General features: G+C 44.4%; 1 protein-coding gene across 2 annotated transcripts in view; it reads right to left on the bottom strand.

The window, feature by feature from the left end:
• The window catches only part of ANOS1 (anosmin 1), a 121235-nt gene that overhangs the window by 77256 nt on the left and 25321 nt on the right, over positions 1-18658 (bottom strand). For both annotated transcript variants that reach the window (XR_011559039.1, XM_070750850.1), the window contains exon 2: positions 17645-17692. Coding sequence is in view for 1 of the 2 variants with exons in the window: in XM_070750850.1 (XP_070606951.1) it covers positions 17645-17692 (48 nt within the window). In the remaining variant the exon portion in view is untranslated. The remainder of the gene's footprint in view (positions 1-17644; positions 17693-18658) is intronic.

The raw sequence follows: 18658 nt of genomic DNA, 5'->3' as shown, positions 1-18658 counted from the left end.
GAACAGAATAGAAAAGGAGCTGACAGCTACTCCAGGTTCTGTTTACCATTCCTGCTGTTTTCATAGGAGCTGTGATCCGTAATCAAACAAGGTCACACTGTCATGTTATCTATCACAATATAATTCAATAAGTAAACTGGATATAATCCCACCCACCCCCAGCAGAAGCCAAGGACCCCCCCCAGCCGAGCCCGGTGCAGTCACCACCCGGTCCCTCTTGGCAAAGCTCGCCCCCAACCCCCGAGGTCCTTGGGCCGAGAACGCCCCCGCTGCAGATCGAGCGCATGAAGAGGCACCTCTCGCCTTCCGCTGCTGCCCGCCCGCCCTCTTTCACCCAGCGCCGCTTCGGAAGCCATCGAACGCCGTCAGGGGGGCGCGACGCTTTGTTCCCGCAGCTGCCGCTTCTGAAGCGGCGCTGGGCGAAAGAGGGCGGGTGTGCGGGCAGCAGCCTGCATGCAAGAACATTTAGGAATATTTCTTAATTAGAAAACTTCTTCAAGGAAGACTGAAAAAGTTGAACATTTTCTCACTATGGAACCTTGTTTTAGATATCTTCTGTGAAAATATAACATCAAATCTAGATCCATAGTAAAACTATGGCATCTCTGATCTTTCAGTTCAGTTTTATCAGTCCACATTAGGATCATGTTTATAGTGAAAATACATCAAGCTATCTAAACCTAGATTTCCTTTAGCTGATAAACATTTGTATATCGTTTCAAAGTCAATATATTTAATTCTATCTTCAAATATTGACTACATTGTTTTATTCTATGTCTATTTTTAATTAACATATTTAAATGTAAAGTAAGTATTTTCTTTTAGTGAAACACAGTAGAAATAACAAGAGATCAGTATCAGTAAAGAAACCGATCCTCCATCTTCTTGTTATTAGTTTAAAATTTAAATTTAAAAATATATTTTTGATCTTTCTCATGGACATTATTTTTATTCATAATTAAATTATACCTTTCATTTTTAATAGGGCAATTATTATATGTACCATATGTATCATAATTTATTAGATTTGTATGCTGCCCTGAGTCCTTGGAGAGCAGCCGTATACAAATATAATAAATTATGATACATATATGTATATGATGTGTAATATATTTAATCAACAAAAGCTCAGCATCTATCTATCTGTTACTCTTTGGGGGAGGGGGAATTTATTCGTATGCTCCCTATTGCTGGCTAATTATTTGCTCAAATGTACACAATGACATTATTTCAGTCTCTACTCAGTGTTGAAGGTACAAAGGAAAACGTTTATTTCTTTATTTCTTCTTTTTCTTAGAACTTTTATTTCAGTGCCTCCAATAGGTCAGCAAATCTATTTGGGTCCTTTCTTCATATTCCTGCTTTCATGTTAGAAGTCTTGAAAAGCAGTTCCCAGAGAAAATAGTGGAGTTTGTGTACTCAAAAACAGGTTGTATGTTTATGTGACTGCTGCATTTGTAGCCTCAGTTATCTTTTCTTTCACAAAATCCCCTCTATTCTTAAGGCTGCAAATGGCTTTCGGACACACTGTTGGGTCAATCGATCAGTGGCTAATGTCAGTGATGCTTTGTTAGTCCCAAGAAGAAAGAGAGAAAAAAGCTGGGTTAAGATTCATGGTGCATCTCAGTAAATTCTCACTTTTATATGTAAATGTTGGAAAATGGAATGTCATATAATTATCCCTAAATTATGCATTTAAATGATTAAACCAAAATTTGAAATATAACATTAGCAATACTTTCAAATTGCCTCTAGTTTTTTTTATTTCTTAGGGATGCTCTATGCACAAATATTTATTTAGTTCAAAAAGTGTAACATTATCAGATATCAGTAGTATTCAATTACTATAATATAATGGACTGATTTATATATTAGATTTTTTTTCTTCAGATGAATTTTTCATTCAAATGAACCTTCAGATGAGCTTTTCATTCATAAAATTAATGTCAGCCACCCTCTTATAATCCTCCTTGGCCTTATTGAGATATCGTTTTACCATCTCGTGTACCGCCTGCAGCTCCGAGAGGAAGTCCTCTGCAGCAGGCACCGGGGAATCTAAGAGGGTCAAGGGAAAGAAGCAGGGATGGAATCCATAATTGGCAAAAAAGGGAGTGAGTCGGGTCGAGGAGTGGTGGGAGTTGTTAAAAACAAACTCCGCTACAGGGAGGAACCGGGACCAATCAGACTGGCGATCCGCCATTACACACCGAAGGTATTGCTCCAGTATCCCTATAACCTTTTCTGTGCCTCCATCGGTCTGGGGGTGCTGCGTCGATGCGAGGCACACGGACACATTCAGGGCGGACATCAGTTCTCGCCAGAACCGGGCTGTGAATTGGGTTCCCCGGTCGGAGACCACCCGATCCGGGAGCCCGTGCAACCTGAAAACGTGGCTGATGAACATTTGGGCCGTGAGTTGGGCAGTGGGCACCCTATTGCAAGGTATGAAATGAACCATCTTGGTGAGCATATCCATCACCACCATGACTGCCGTGAATCGAGCAGAGGAAGGCAAATGGGTAACAAAGTCAATGGACACGGCACCCCAGGGTCTATCGGGTGTGGGCAAGGGTTGCAGTAGTCCTGGCAGGGCCCCCATCACCCCCTTGGCCATACGATACCAGACACAGGTGACCACATAGGAACGCACCTCGTCTTGGAGGCGTGGCCACCAGAATGTCCGAGTGACCAGATCTAACATTTTGAAAAGGCCAAAATGCCCCACCACTGGACAGTCATGACACTGGGCCATAATCAGGCCCCTCACTGGGCCTGCTGGAACATACCGCTGCGCCCGGTACCAGAGCAGACCGTCTTGGAAAGTCCATGGGGAATTTGGTGCTAACTCCCGCACCCTCTGCACTACAAACCCATCCCCCCGCTGCACCTCCCGTAAACGGCGACGCAAGTCCACGGGATCCTGGGTCGCAGCCAAGGCTGCAGGGGGAAGGACCATCTGAAGAGGAGCCGGCTCCTTCGGGTGAGTATACTCAGGCTTGCGGGACAATGCGTCCGCTCGAGGGTTCTGGGCGCTGGGAGTGTAACGGATCCGGAAATTGAACCGCGCGAAAAAGGACCAGCAGATCTGGCGCTGGTTCAATTTCTGGGCCATCTGGAGATACTCTAGGTTACGGTGGTCCGTCTGGACTTCTACCTGATGATGGGCCCCCTCAAGGTAATGCCGCCAATGCTCAAAGGCGGCCTTCACCGCTAAGAGCTCCTTCTCCCAAATCGTGTAGTTCCTTTCCAAGGAGGATAATTTGCAGGAGAAGTAGGCACACGGAAACAGGGTGTCACCGGGAGGACGGGCTTGGAGTAGCACTGCGCCCACCACTACGTCCGAGGCGTCTGTTTCCACCACAAACGGCTGAGCAGGATCAGGATGGCACAGGATCAGTTCAGCCATGAACGCTGCCTTCAGTGTGTCAAAAGCCCACTGTTCCGCCTCCCCCCAACTAAACTGGACTTGTTTTTGCAATAAACGAATCAAGGGCGTGGTCAGCGTGGCATACCCGGGAATAAAGGTGCGATAATAATTCGCAAACCCCAAGAGACGTTGTACATCTTTGACCCTGTGTGGAGGTTGCCAAGACTGAAGCACGGCCACTTTGCCCGGGTCCATGGAAATGCCACCTGGAGATAAAATGTGTCCGAGGAATTCTACGGTGGTCTGGAAGAATTGGCACTTCTCCAGCTTGGCATACAAATGCTGCTCCTGTAACCAGAGCAGGACCCGGCGCAAATGGTCCAAGTGAATGGCATGGTTTGGGGAATACACCAAAATGTCATCAAGATAAATTACAACAAAATGGTCCAACATGTCCCGGAACACATCGTTCATCAGATGCTGAAATACTGCCGGGGCATTTGTGAGGCCAAAGGGCATCACGGTGTATTCAAAGTGGCCGTAACGAGTGCCGAACGCTGTCTTCCACTCATCCCTGGGCCGCATCCGGACCAAATTGTACACACTGCGCAAATCTATTTTCGTGAACACCGTTGCCGTCCGCAACTGGTCCATGAGTTCGGGGATCAAGGGCAAGGGGTACCTATTCCGCACCGTGATGGCGTTAAGGCCCCGATAGTCACAGCAGAGGCAAAGATCGCCCGTTTTCTTCTTCACGAACAGGACAGGGGCAGACAAGGGGAACTTGGACGGCCGAATAAAACCCTTGGCCAGATTCTTATCGATAAACTCCTTGAGAGCCACAAGCTCCGGCTCTGACATGGCGTACAAACAACCAGCCGGGAGCTTAGCGTCAGAGATCAAGTCTATGGCAGAGTCGTAGACCTATGTGGTGGTAGCCAATCCGCCTCCTTCTCATTGAAGACATTGGCGAACTCCTCTAGGCAGCGGGGTAACTGGATCACAGGAACTACTGGGCCGTGGGCTGTGCACACGTCGGTGGTGGTCCACACACTGCAAGCTGGAGAATGTTATAAGGTTCTGGGACCACACCACATGCGGGTCATGCGCGCGCAGCCACGACAACCCCAGCACGAGGGGAAAATTAAGCCCCTTGGTGACATAGAACTGCAGGGCCTCCTCATGAGTCCCGATGCATATCCACACCGGCAGGGTCTGGAAACGGATGGGACCAGCCAGCAACACCCGCCCATCAATGGTCTCAACAGTTAACGGAGGGCTGACAGTACAAAGGGGCAAGGAATGGCGTTGGGCAAAGGCTTCGTCCAGAAAATTCGTAGTCACCCCCGAATCCACGAGGGCCAATGCAGGATAGGTCTGAGTATGTTGAGCAATGTGCAGGGTCACAGAGAGTGTCAGGTGTCGAAACGGTCCGGGATCTGTAGCCGCAGAGTCAGGAGAAGGTGGGATCCCCGCCCAACCTAGTGTTGCCACCAAGCCGGGCCCCCCTCGTTTCCCAACCGCTCTGTCGACTGAGGAAGCCCAGACGAAGGACCCGCCATCATAGAATCCATGACAGGGACAGGGACACAAGGGGTTGTCTCCTGACGCAGTATGGGGGCAGCCACTGGAAGCACAGGAGAGCTGGGGGGCACTGGAACGGCAGCAGCCACCATGCTCCGCCATTTGTGGGGACAACCCAAAGCAAAATGTCCCACCTCCCCATAGTAGAAACACAACCCAGACGCCCGCCGACGCCCCCTTTCCTCCGGGGTCTGGCGGGGTCTGGTGTAACTTACGTCCATCGGCTCCCCAGCGGGAACATGCTCCATCAGACGTGGAGGCAGCGCTGGTTGAAAATGGCGAGGCGCAGGGGCTGGAGTTGGGGTTCCTACGGTCGACAACCCCCCCATGGAACAGGCATCGGCGGGACGCCTGAAGCACGGGGGTTGGACCGTCCCGCTCGATGGACTTCCCTGGCCAACAGCCTGGCCTCTATTGCCAGGCAATGCCGCTCCAAAGCATCCAGAGTCCCGGGCAGCACCTCATGCACCAGCTCATCCAGCATGGTGTCCGATAATCCATCCTGAAAGGCCTCGAGCAGGGCAGCCTCATTCCATTGGACCTGCCCAGCCAGAGACCGAAATTCAGCCATGTATTCCGCCAGGGGGCGCAAACCCTGGCGCAGTTGTTTCAACGCCCACATGGCCGTCTGCTCTTGCACCGGGTCAGCGAATTGGCGATGCAGCTGGTCACAGAAGGCTGCAAAATTCTGGAGCAGAGGATCGTCTCGATCCAGGTAAGGTGCCACCCACAACGCTGCAGGGCCAGCCAACAAGCTACAAAGAAACGCCACCTTGTGGTCATCTCCAGGAAAGTGCACCATCTGTGCATTAATGAACAGCTGCACTTGATTCAGGAAAGCAGAAAACATCCGCCGGTCCCCCCAGAACTTCTCTGGCATCGCCACGAAACATTTCCTCCTCGGCAAAGGCGCTGGAGGAGGTATCCCGGGTGGCGCCTGGGGTGGGGCCAGCTGGTGGGACAAGTCATCCACCTGGCATTGTAACACTAGGACCGTCTGGGTCAAATGCGCAATTTCCCTGCACAACTCCTCAAACACAGCCTGCATGTCTGCTGCAGAAACTGCCATGGTTTAAGGCAACCCAAAAAGCAAAAATGCCAAACAAAGAACAGGCAGCAGGTAGCAGGAAATAGGCGTTGATTGCTTACCTGAACGCCTCTTCTCGTACGGTGAGCGGGTACAGCAGTCACATGGGTTGCTCATGTCCAATCCGGTGGAACTGAGCCTAGTATTAAAAAAGCTTGCCGGATCCGCCCCTTCCCCAGAATTCGCGAATCCATAGACTAGGCTCAGTTGTGAAGCTCTGTAGTGTTCAACTCTCATTGTTAGAGGAAGAAAGAGATAGAAAGGTAAAGAAGACACATACAAGGGCGGGAAGTGACTGCTGTACCCGCTCACCGTACGAGAAGAGGCGTTCAGGTAAGCAATCAACGCCTATTCTCCGTACTGAAGGAGCGGGTCCAGCAGTCACATGGGACATACCCAATAGATGGTCCCTAGGGTGGGATTAGCTTGCTATCGTGTGAGATAACGGATTGGAGTACCCTTCTGCCGAAGGCAGCGTCCGCTGAAGCGTAAGAATCAATTTTGTAGTGCCTGATGAAGGAATTTGGCGAGGCCCAAGTGGCTGCTTTGCAGACCTCCTCCAACGGGGCTTGAGTCGCCCAAGCGGCCGAGGTGGCTGCGCTCCTGGTGGAATGCGCAGTGATGTTCCTTGGAACTGAGAGGGAGGCCGACTCATAGGCCTTAGATATAGTCCCTCTGATCCAACGGCCTATTACTGTTGAAGACACTTTGGCCCCCATGACTCTGGGATGATAGGCTACAAAAAGTGCTTCTGACCTCCGAAAGGGTCCTGTGCGTTGGATATATATTCTCAGCGCTCTGGTGAGATCCAGGGTGTGCCATCTAATTGCCAAGGGATGGTCTCGTTGGAGGCAGAAGGAAGGTAGGACAATATCCTGAGATCTGTGGAACATGGAACTGACCTTGGGTAAGAAGGTGGGGTCCAGTCGCAAGACTACCTTGTCCTGATGGAATTGACAAAGGTCCTGCCTGATTGAGAGGGCAGCCAGCTCCGAAATGCGTCGGGCAGAGGTAATAGCCACCAGGAAGGCTACCTTAAAGGATAGGTACCTGAGGGACGCCAATTTTAGGGGTTCGTATGGTGCCTGCGTGAGGGAGTGGAGAACCCGTGGCAAGTCCCAGGATGGATACCTGTGGACCTTGGAAGGTCTGAGGTTGGCTATGCCCTTGAGGAATTCCTGAACTTCAGGGAAGGATCGGAGAGGCTGTCTGCGGGGGCCCCCTAGGACAGATGAAATGGCTGCCAGATGACGCCGGAGGGTGCTGGTGGAGAGTCCTTTACGGAAACCTTGCATAAGGAAGGAAATAATTCTGTGTATGGGGATGCACAGAGGGGAGAGACCTTCCTGAAGACACCACTGGTGAAACTTGGACCACGTGTGGTCGTAGATTCGATTGGTCGAGCCCCTTCTGGCCTTTAGAATGACCTCCACTGAATCGGGGTCATGCCCACGCAGTTCTAAATCTCTCCTGATAACAGCCAGGCGGTGAGGTGGAACCACTCCGGGTCTGGATGGAAAGAGGCCCCCTGCCGCAGCATATCCCCCGAAACGGGGAGTCGCCAAGGGTCCTGGACGGACAGCTGTTGGAGATCTGCGAACCAGGGCCGGCGGGGCCAATGAGGGGCGATTAAGATTACTCGGGCCCTCTCGGTGAGGACCTTGTGAATCACGTCCGGGAGGATTGGAATTGGAGGAAATGCATAGAGTAGGCCTGGAGGCCATGGACTCCGGAGGGCATTGATCGCTTCCGCTCCCGGGGATGGAAATCTGGAATAGAAGCGAGGGAGTTGGGCGTTCGCATTGGTCGCGAAGAGATCCAGGACTGGTAGGCCGAATCTGAGGGTGATTTGATGGAACAGGTCTTGATGGAGGTTCCACTCTCCTGGGTCTATCGTTGCTCGGGATAGCCAATCCGCCTGGATGTTGAGACTCCCCGAGATGTGATCGGCTAGGAGCGACTGGAGATGTTTTTCCGCCCAAAGGCCCAGCTTGAGGGCCTCCCTCATGAGAGCCTTGGATCTCGTGCCCCCTTGCCTGCAGATATGGCTTTTTGTGGCAATGTTGTCGGTGAGAATGAGAACGTGCCGGTTGGGGATGCGAGGAGAGAAATGCTTCAGAGCCAGGGAGACGGCTCTTAACTCTAGCCAATTTATTGGCCTGGAAGCTTCCTCCGGGGACCACGTGCCCTGGGCTATCATCCCCTGGGCGTGGGCGCCCCATCCCGATAGACTGGCATCTGTGGTGATGACAAATTGATCCGGGCACCTGAACGGGGATCCTCTGTCCATGGCCGGAGACTTCCACCACTTGAAGGATCTGCGAACACTCAGTGGAATGACGATGCGTCGATTTGAGTTGCTGTGCCCCGATCTCTGAAAAGGCAACAGAAGCCACTGGAGTTCCCTAGCATGAAGGCGAGCCCAGGGAATGATGCCTATGCATGACACCATCTTCCCCAAAAGGGAAGATAGAGTAACTATGGATACTGAAGGATTAGATAAAATGTTAGAAATTAACTCCACAATACTGAGTTTTCTCTCGGGAGAGAGGAAAACCTGGGAAGATTTTGAATCAATAATGGCTCCCAGGTGAGGAATGGAAGTGGAAGGTTGGAGGTGACTTTTTTCAAAGTTGATGGAAAACCCATGGTCCTGAAGGACTGACATGGTGACAGAAAGGTCTGATTTCACTCTCTCTAGGGAGTTCCCATGAATTAAAATATCATCAAGATAACATAAAATGTGGATGGGAGACGCCCGGATATAGGCCGCCAGGGACCCCAAGAGCTTTGTGAAGACCCGAGGGGCCGAGGAAAGGCCAAATGGCATCGCCCTATACTGGAAATGCCTGCCTTGAAAGGAAAAACGTAAAAATTTTCTGTGGCATTTGGCTATAGGAATGTGAAGGTAGGCCTCAGTGAGGTCTAAGGAGACCATGAAATCTCCCGAGTGAATGGCGGCCAAAATAGAAGACAAGGAGTGCATTTTAAACTTCCTATATTTGATGAATAGGTTTAGTTTCTTTAAATCCAAAATGGCTCTCCAACCTCCGGAGGACTTTGGAACCATAAATAGGATGGAGTAAAAACCTAGGCCCTTCTGACCGGAAGGGACCGGCTGAATGGCTCTAATGGACAATAGATGAGAAATGGCCTCCTCCATACGGTTACAATCTGAGGATGACCTGGGCGAAGGGCAGGAAATAAAACGTTTAGGGGGAGGAGAAATAAATTCTAAAAGAAGGCCTGTTTGAACAGTGTCAATGACCCAAGGGTCCTTGGAGGTGAGACGCCAATTTGCAGCGAAATGAGCTAGGCGACCCCCTATGGGAATGGAGGAAAGGTTACCATCTAGGTTTTTTTGAAGCCCTGTTAGAGGCAGCTCCCCTTTGGAAACGAAAACCCCTACCCCTGGAGTTCCTACCTTGGGAACGAAAGCGGGGGGAATACTGACCTGGAGATCTCTGATAGGAAGCCGCTTGATCTTGCTGGCGCCCTGGGCGACGAAAGGACTGCGTTTTAGTAACCTTTTTTGTGGTTGGACCCAAGACCTTCTTCTTGTCTGTGGTCTCCGTGAGGAGAGGATCCAGAAGATCACCGAAGAGAAGGTCGCGCTTTAAGGGGCCCTGGGATAACTGCCACTTTTGGCGAACTCCCGCTTGCCAAGGGCGAATCCATAGGAGTCTTCTTGCCGTTGTAGAGGCTGCAATAGACTTAGCAGAAAATCTGGTAGATTGTAAGGTGGCATCAGCCACGTACTGGGCAGCTGCAAAGACCTTGTTGAAGTCTTGTTGACCTCTCAAGTCATCTGGAGGAATGTGCTGTTGAAGTTGGCGAAGCCACAGCAGCATGGCTCTGGAGAAGAAGGAGGCTGCTGCAGAACTTTTAATGGCCCAGGAATCAGCGGAGAATCCTCTTTTGAGCATTTGCTCGATGCGCTTGTCCTCTGGACGGAGGACTTCCTCCGCCTCGCCTGGCACAGCTGCTGCCGAGTGAAGAATTTTGACAGGTTCATCTGGTTTGGGAAAAGATAGAAGCTCTTCATAGGAAGAGGAGAGTTTATACAACTTTCTGTCCTTGGTAGAGGGATTAAGGCCAGAGGCTGGAAAATCCCACTGTTTAAGTAAGGCATCTTTAAATAATTTAGGCATAGGGATTACCTCGTTATCCTCCTGTTCCTCTGTGAAGTAAGGTAAATTCTCCTCCGGGGGATCAGTGGAAGTGGAGGCTTGTTTCTCCTGGGCCGCTAATCCCGTAGAAATTCTAGCTTTGAGGAGGAGAGATTTGAATAGTTGAGAAGGGAAAATAGTAATAGGAGGAGGGACCTTTATTTGGGATTCCTCATCCTCTGATAGGCCCTGGAAAGGGTCTTCATCCTCCTCTACATCCTCATATTCATCTTGGGAGGACTCTGAGTCATCCTGAATAGGAGCTCTGACCGCTGGGGAAGAACCCAAGGGGCGGGAGGAACGAGAAGGAGGAAGAGGTAAAGGAAGCTCATTGATGGAGGAGAGTTTGGCATCAATGGCTTTGGACAACACAGCAAAAATAGATTGGAACTCAGGAGGTAAACTGGAAATATCAGCAGAAATGGCAGAAGAATTCCTAAAGGCCTGGGAGGATCCTGGCTGGGGGGAATCTTCCATAATATCTGGTTCCTCTGGACCTATGCCCCATAGGTTAGGTTGGGGTCTGTCTAGGTTTGGCTCATCCAGAGATAACACAGGGACCCCAGAAGGAGGCAGACTAGAGGCCTCTGGTGGGTCTTGACTACTGATTACTTGGGCCTGCACTTTCAAACGTTTTGCTGATTTATCATGAATCTTTTGTAGGGCTAGGTCCCTTCTCTTCTCGGCCCTGGTGACCTTGGTCGAGGGGCGGGCCCCTGGAGAAGAGGAGGAAGAGGCCTGGGGGATACTAGTAATCTCATCGCCTGTAGGCCTGGCCTCTCTGGGACCTTTAGTTGTGCCTCTCTTGGGAAAAGTAGCCATAGTCTGACAATTAACAGAAGACAAGGCTGAGCCAATAACTAAATTATAAGGAGAAGATTTCAAGGACTTCCCAAGAGGAATGGATCCTGCTTCGAGGCCTCGAAGCTGCTGAAACGTGAGGACAATCTGGGCAAACCCAGAGTTCGTGCCCCCAAATCCAGCGGGGCCAGCCTCCCTAAACTTTGCAATTAAGTAAAACCAAGGCACTCTGGTTGGAGGCTAGGCCGGTGGAGAATTTAGCCTGGGACCCCCAAGGCCCGCTCCCGGATCCACGCGGTGGACTGAGGCCTACGCGGCTGGCAGAAGGCCAACACGAGAGGCCTAGATATTTTAAGAAAGGGCGCGAAGGCCTTCGCGCCAAAAAAATCGCTTCGTAGAATTTCTTAAGGGAAAAGCGATCGACTAAGTCCAGGAGACTAGAGGCGTCCCACTCCGCAGGAGGTATTTTATAAGCCCTTAAATATATTTTTATACAATAAATAAGCAATAATCCAATGATAAATACTTGCACCAGGACCTCCAGGCCAAGGGATTAGAAGAATCCACAAGCGGCCGCAGGAATCGTAACCGGCAAAACCGCCGGGGGAAAACGAAACCGCAACTTCTCCCAAGTAAAAAAGCCTAGCCGCCTTTTACTTTTTTTCCCTTTTTAAAACGGCTGGCGCAAATAGTGCAAGTAATAAAATAAAGACAATAAATCTTACTACTTTTTTGAAGGAAAGATCGAAGGGAAGGTGTTAGAATGTTGAACGAGCTATCACATACAACCGCAGGATATGCGAACTGAGCGAATTCTGGGGAAGGGGCGGATCCGGCAAGCTTTTTTAATACTAGGCTCAGTTCCACCGGATTGGACATGAGCAACCCATGTGACTGCTGGACCCGCTCCTTCAGTACGGAGAAACAACAACAACAACAAACAAACCACCCCAAGCTGTGAACAAGGTGTGTCTGGTGGTTGGTGGAGTGTTATACTGTTCTGTCTGGGTCACTCCGGAAGCTATGACCAACCCAAAAAGATAAGCTAGACACACCGGTAAAATCCAAACACAGTTTTATAATGGTAAAGAGAAAAGAAGCCCACAGAAAATGTCCTTACAAATCAGGAAAACACTGGAACTCCAAATGGATACATGAAGGCAATTGCCAAGACGAGGCAGTAGATAACAGACATACACCTCCCACGGGTCTTCAAGACTGCTGGGCCACGAGCCAGGAACAGAAACGCTGAGAGACAATGCAGATTACAGCAACTCCACTCTGATAACACTCCACACTGCCGAAAGAGTTTGCCTGCCTTTTAAACCCTTCCCTGCTAATGAGGACCACACCCAGCCCCCTGGTGTTCCTCATTCAATGCTGATAATATTTCTTCAATTGATTCCTCCTTTGATCTATGCGTCTCTGTCGCATACTAATGATAGCTTGTGCTTCGTCACCCAATGACTCCAGAGACTCCAAGCTACTGGCTTGAGAGAGCCCCTTCCCAGGGCTCCTAGGCCGTTCTTCCTCGTCACGTTCCTGACTGTAATCTCCCCTGTCCGACTGCCCAGAACTCTCCTCTTCGCTCTCATCCTCCCCTGGGCATGGAGCCAGCAGAGACGCAGCTGGTCTTTCATCTGACTCAGGCCGAACCACAACAATATCTAGGAAGACAGATGCAAGATTTGGGGAAATTTACGTTGAACCCAATTATGCAGCATTAGAATGCTGTATCATAAATTGGCAAATAGAAAAACATACTTATTAGTATCAGAGGAGTGGACAGAATTGAGACAATATTATATTTGTCAAACAATAATATAAATAACGAATATAATTTTGCAAATCTCTTATGTTGATGACAAGAAAACTAAATCAGTGGTCATATATGAATGGGATAGAGGGGGAAAAATCAGAACATTTTTTTAAAAAGGAATAACCGATTTAAATTATTGTTTTTCATGTGGATTTTTCTTCATAGTCCTTTTTCTTTCAGCAGCTTTGGCAGTAAAATTCCAGTTTATATCTACTGTTTTTCATACAGAAATTGAAATTAACATATCTACTGAACTAAGAAATTATAGTTCTGGAATATTTGTGATGTACACATTAAGTTCTTCATTATTTCTTAATTATTGTTCCTCTAAGTTATACCTTCCCGATGTTTTTGATCTTAATTCCTAACAGCTCCTAGCCAGCATGCTAAATGAAAATTCAGATGGAAATTGCAGAATTTATCATATAATCCATATATATCTTGTATGAGCAGATGTTGGGATGTGATCTAAACTTGAGAAATGAGTACTATTTCTCCTATGTAAACTGATCACTCAAGCTTTTCCCCATCTGTACTTTCCTACCAAACCTTGGAGGCAAGAGGGGGATGCTCTCCCTATTTTGTTTTCATTCATCTTTGAAAATTCTCCCATGCCTTCTTGTTCCATTTCAGAAAAAAAGTCTTCATTCTGAGGATAACACAATTGCCAGAAAAAAAACTTTAGCTTTCCAAAGCACCTTTAGATCATTTTAAGGAAAGCTATGCTCAAAGGGGCGGATCCAGCAGGCTTTTTAAAGACTAGGCTCGGTCCTCTGCGCATTGGACAGTGAGCAACCCACGTGACTGCTGGACCTGTTCCTTCAGTATGCAAAATTATCTCTAGATATTATGGCCATTAACTCACAGAGCTTGTTGCTCAAGCTTTGAGCATTCGTGCACATTACCCGAAGAACATTATTTTCATTATTAGTTTTCCCCTTATCATCTATTTTATTTACAGCTCCCTTCTCATAAGCTTCCAGAAACTGATTTATCCTCATTGGTCGGGGACAGAAATCATCCACATCAGTTACATCTCTGTCCCCTTTACCTGTCGAAAAAAGTTATGTTTAAACCATATCTGTTATCTTGTACACATTTTGACAAACAAACAAACAAACAAACAAATAAATAAATAAATAAAAATTTAAAAATCTTGTTTTATTTTTTGACAAAGTGACTAAATTAGATGACCAGCAAAATGCTGTGGACATAGTATAATTAGACTTCAGCAAGGCTTTCAACTTCTTGGTAAGATAGAAAAATGTAAGATAGATAGCATCATCACCAGATGAATTTGTAACTGGCTGACAAACCATATTCAGTAAGTAGTCCTTAATGGTACTACATCTAGATGGAGGGAAGTAAGCAGTGGGATATCACAAGGTTCTGCTTAAGCTTCAATATCTTCATAAATGACTTAGATGAGGGAATAGAAAGGGTCAATCACTTAAAGATGACCCAGCAGTGTGCAACAGCAGCCAAAAAAGCTAATACAATATTTGGTTGTATAAACAGAGGCATAGAATCAAAATCACGTGAAGTATTAATACTACTTTATAAAATCTAACTTGGAATACTACATCCAGTTTTTGTCACCACTTTACAAAAAAGATGTTAAGACTTTGGAAAAAGTGCAAAGAAGAGCAACTAAGCTGATTAAAAGCCTGGAGACTAAAACAGGTGAAGAACGGTTGAAGGCTTTGGGTTTGTCTAATCTAGAGAAAAAAAGGGCTAGGGGTGACAGCAGTATTCCAGTATTTCAGAGGCTGTCACAAAAAGGAGAGGGGATCAACTTATTTTCCAAAGCACCAGAGGGTAGGACAAGAAACAAATGGATGGAAACTAATTGAGAAGAGATGGAACCTGGAATTAAGGAGAAACTTCCTAACAGAACAATTAACCAATGGACAGCTTGACATCAGAAGTTGTAGGTGCTTCATCATTGGAGATTATTAAGAAGAGACTAGACAGCCACTTGTCTAAAATGGTACAGGGTCTCCTGCTTGAGAAGGGGCCTGGACTAGAAGATGCCCAAGGTCCCTTCCAGCTCTATTCTATTCTTCTTTACCAGCCAGCTGCATGTGGGAAACCCATATGCAAAGTATTAATCTTTCATTTGTATTTCCAAGAAGATAATACAAAGAAGTATAAATAATTTAATATATGACGAGATATTTAATTTGGAAGAAAAGTTAAATTTAATTTTCGATTTGCTTACTGCCAGTCACTTAATATACAACTAAATTAATGCTTTTATATAACCTTATATAAAAAGTAGATTGATTTTTTTAAAATGTCACATAAATGTTAAATTGTTTTCTAAGGAGTACTCTTTGAATATATTAGTCTCAAAGTTAAAAGAAAAACCTTAAAAACCTTCTATATATGCAGAATTATATATTGTTTTTCCAAGCACAATATATAGTATATAATAGCAAAAATTGTTATGCTTTCATTTTTTTCCCTATGAGTCTAATACTTTACTGAATCGATAAAAATTTTGATAATGTGCTTCCTTCTTTATATTTTACATGGTGCTCAATTATGCTTTAAAAATGTTGTTCATAAATACTTCCAAAATTTCAAGCAAATAAATACCTTCCCTACACCAAGAAAATTTGGTCAACTGTTTAGGCATGAAATTGAATTAAAAAAAATAAAGATATTTGCTGCAAAAAAAAAGACGACATATCAAACTACATCAAAACAGTGTATCAAAAGCTAAAAAATTATTTGTAATGACAGAATTACACAAGTGATATAAAATGCTAAACTGTTATAATATGCAAGTAATAAACTTTTGGGAAGAAGTAATTGTACTTTTTTTCTGTTGGGTTTTTGATTTGGGGTTTTTTATTTTGTATTTTAACCTTGTCTTAAATAGAATAAAATAAAAATATAGATTAAAAAAAGAGTTTGTCATTTAAGAGTCATCAAAATATCTTATTTTCATATTCCATATCATCACTTTGCAAAAGTAATAATTTATGTTTCTTAATTTACGGTAACTCTTTTCCTCCAAGATGATGAAATTGTGCATTATTTATTTAAAATCCAATATGAGACAATTAATTTCATTTAAGAGACCTAATCTATTAAATAAATTGCCATTCAAGTAATCTTGAATTTAGAATGTATACAAATGTTTCAGTAGAACTTCTGCAATAATAATGAAATAATGAAAAGTGCTGTCCAGAAAAAAATATATAGAAGTAATAAAATTGTCATCTTTTGAGTTTCTTTTTACATGGAAGCATCTATTTGTAAAAATTATTCATCTTTTAATCAGATATATGTGTCAAAATTGCTAGTGATTTGGCCTTTGTTTTTTACTGTTACTTTATAAAATCAACTATTCAACACAAATCTGAGCATGTTGTTTTGTACCATTATGAAAGTTTGACTAAAATAAGTGGTTCCCTCCAATTCCTCTGTTTATCATTCTAATGGCTTTGGAAGGGCTTATAAAGAAGGGATAAATGCACTCAGCAACGTGTGAATCAAAAGAGCAGTCAGTGCCCAAGTCCTATAATTCTTCCTTGAGCGTCTAAAGCTGATGAATCATTGTTGCTTCTCTTCAGGGATCATAGTGAAATGCTTTTCCAGTGGAATCAAATGGTTATTAGTTCACTTACACTCTAATCTTCAGAAGGTCAAAAAGTCAAAACACACACAGAAGGTACCAGTAAGACCAAATGAAATCTGCAAAGAAATTAAGATCTGAGGACATAAAATTACTAATAGAATAAATATTCAACATCAAAATAGACTTTGGAAAGTTAGAGAAACATGTTGCAAACTTCCTTCCTTGACACACACCGCTTGTAGAATAAATATTATTAGGAACATTTTAGTGACTTGTTTATGTTACAAAGCATTTCATGCTTGGACAGAGATGTTAGATATAAATCAAATAAATGCTTCCCTGCTGCTCTCCCCCAAAAGTAGTAATGTGGATTGATTTGTTCAATTTAGCCATGACTAATCATTTTAAGTCTCTCTGATAGTTAAAATAAGCTATCAAAGCCAATGTGAGTTAAAAGTAATTTCATTAATATAAATTGATACTGCAAAATATTGTCAATGAACAAGTAATGGTTAGTTATTAGCAATTATGGTAATATATGAAAAATAAAATTCCTTTTTGTTGGGGTTGCTACAATTTCAAGTACGATGTTACAATACAGAACTACTATAGTGTTGGACTGAAGAAAAATTACAAAAATCCACATACAATGCTCCCTCGATTTTCGCGGGTTCGAACTTCGCAAAACGTCTATACCACGGTTTTTCAAAAATATTAATTAAGAAATGCTTCACAGTTTTTCCCCCTATACCACGTTTTTTCCCGCCCAATGACATCATATGTTGTCGCCAAACGTTCATCTGCCTTTAAAAAACATTTTTTAAAATAAACTTTAATAAATAAACATGGTGAGTAATAATCTAAATAGTTGCTAAGGGAATGGGAAATTGTAATTTAGGGGTTTATTTATTTATTTATTTATTTATTTATTTATTTATTTATTTATTTATTTATTACTTACTTACTTACTTACTTACTTACTTACTTACTTACTTACTTACTTACTTAGACTTGTATGCCGCCCCTCTCCGAAGACTCGGGGCGGCTAAAAGTGTTAAGGGAAGGCTTGGGATACTGTTCATAGCCAAAAATAGTGTGTTTACTTCCGCATCTCTACTTTGCGGAAATTCGACTTTCACGGGCGGTCTCGGAATGCATCCCCCACGAAAATCGAGGGAACACTGTACACCCAAAAATATAATTATGAATAAATATGGCAAGCACATACCTTTGAACATTGTTTGTGATTCTGACACCAAACCAAGGAACTATTGTCCTGTAGAATAAAAAGAAAGAATATAAAGATTAATGGCATAATTTTAGTATTCTCACTCTCCTTATCTTTCAGCTTAAATTTGATTTTAAAATTGGAACTGAACTATTTATACTTTCCAAGATACAACATGATCAAAATATAGATTGTGCAAAGGAGTATTTAGTTCACTGCTAATTTGTACTATTATATACAAAGGCAATGAAAAAGATTTTGTTCCTGTAAAAGATGCTGATGGCATCTTCTGTACTTAAGTCTGTAGCAACAGCCTCTAATTTTAAAATCCTTCTACTTCTCTACATAGACTATTGTGTCAATGATGAAATCTAGACTGATTGGTAAAAAAAAAAAAGGACTCAACATTTTAATTAAAACCTTGTTATGTATTTTCTTCTACTTACTTCAATTATGAGATGATTTTTAAGTTATCTATTTTAAATAAACAACTCTCGTCAGTTATTAAAGGTATAATGCTTGTTTACACATTTAAAATTTTTATGAACTGCATGCCCATCTACAAGATTTAAAAGAATATTTTAAATACAATCAAATACTGTAACATAAAATACCTACATTTTTAAACACATGAATAACAGATGTTATGTAAAATTTGTAAAAAAAATTGTAAAAAGGCAAGAAAAACAAAATGCACAGGTATAGTATATGTTACTCAACAGTAGTAACTGCGAGAGAGATATTGGAGTCCTAGTGGACAACCATTTAAATATGAGCTAGCAGTGTGCAGCAGCTGCCAAAAAAGCCCACACAGTTCTAGGCTGCATTAACTGAGGGATAGAATAAAGATCATGGGAAGTGTTAATACCACTTTATAAGGCCTTGGTAATGCCACACTTGGAATACTGCATTCAGATTTGGTTGCCATGATGCAAAAAGGATGTTGAGATTCTAGAAAGACTGCAGAGAAGAGCAACAAAGATGATTAGGGGACTGGAGACAAAAACATATGAA

Source organism: Erythrolamprus reginae, chromosome 4 (genome assembly GCF_031021105.1).
Source record: "Erythrolamprus reginae isolate rEryReg1 chromosome 4, rEryReg1.hap1, whole genome shotgun sequence".
In the NCBI taxonomy this organism is placed as follows: Eukaryota; Metazoa; Chordata; class Lepidosauria; order Squamata; family Dipsadidae; genus Erythrolamprus; species Erythrolamprus reginae.
This window is presented reverse-complemented; position numbering and strand designations above follow the sequence as displayed.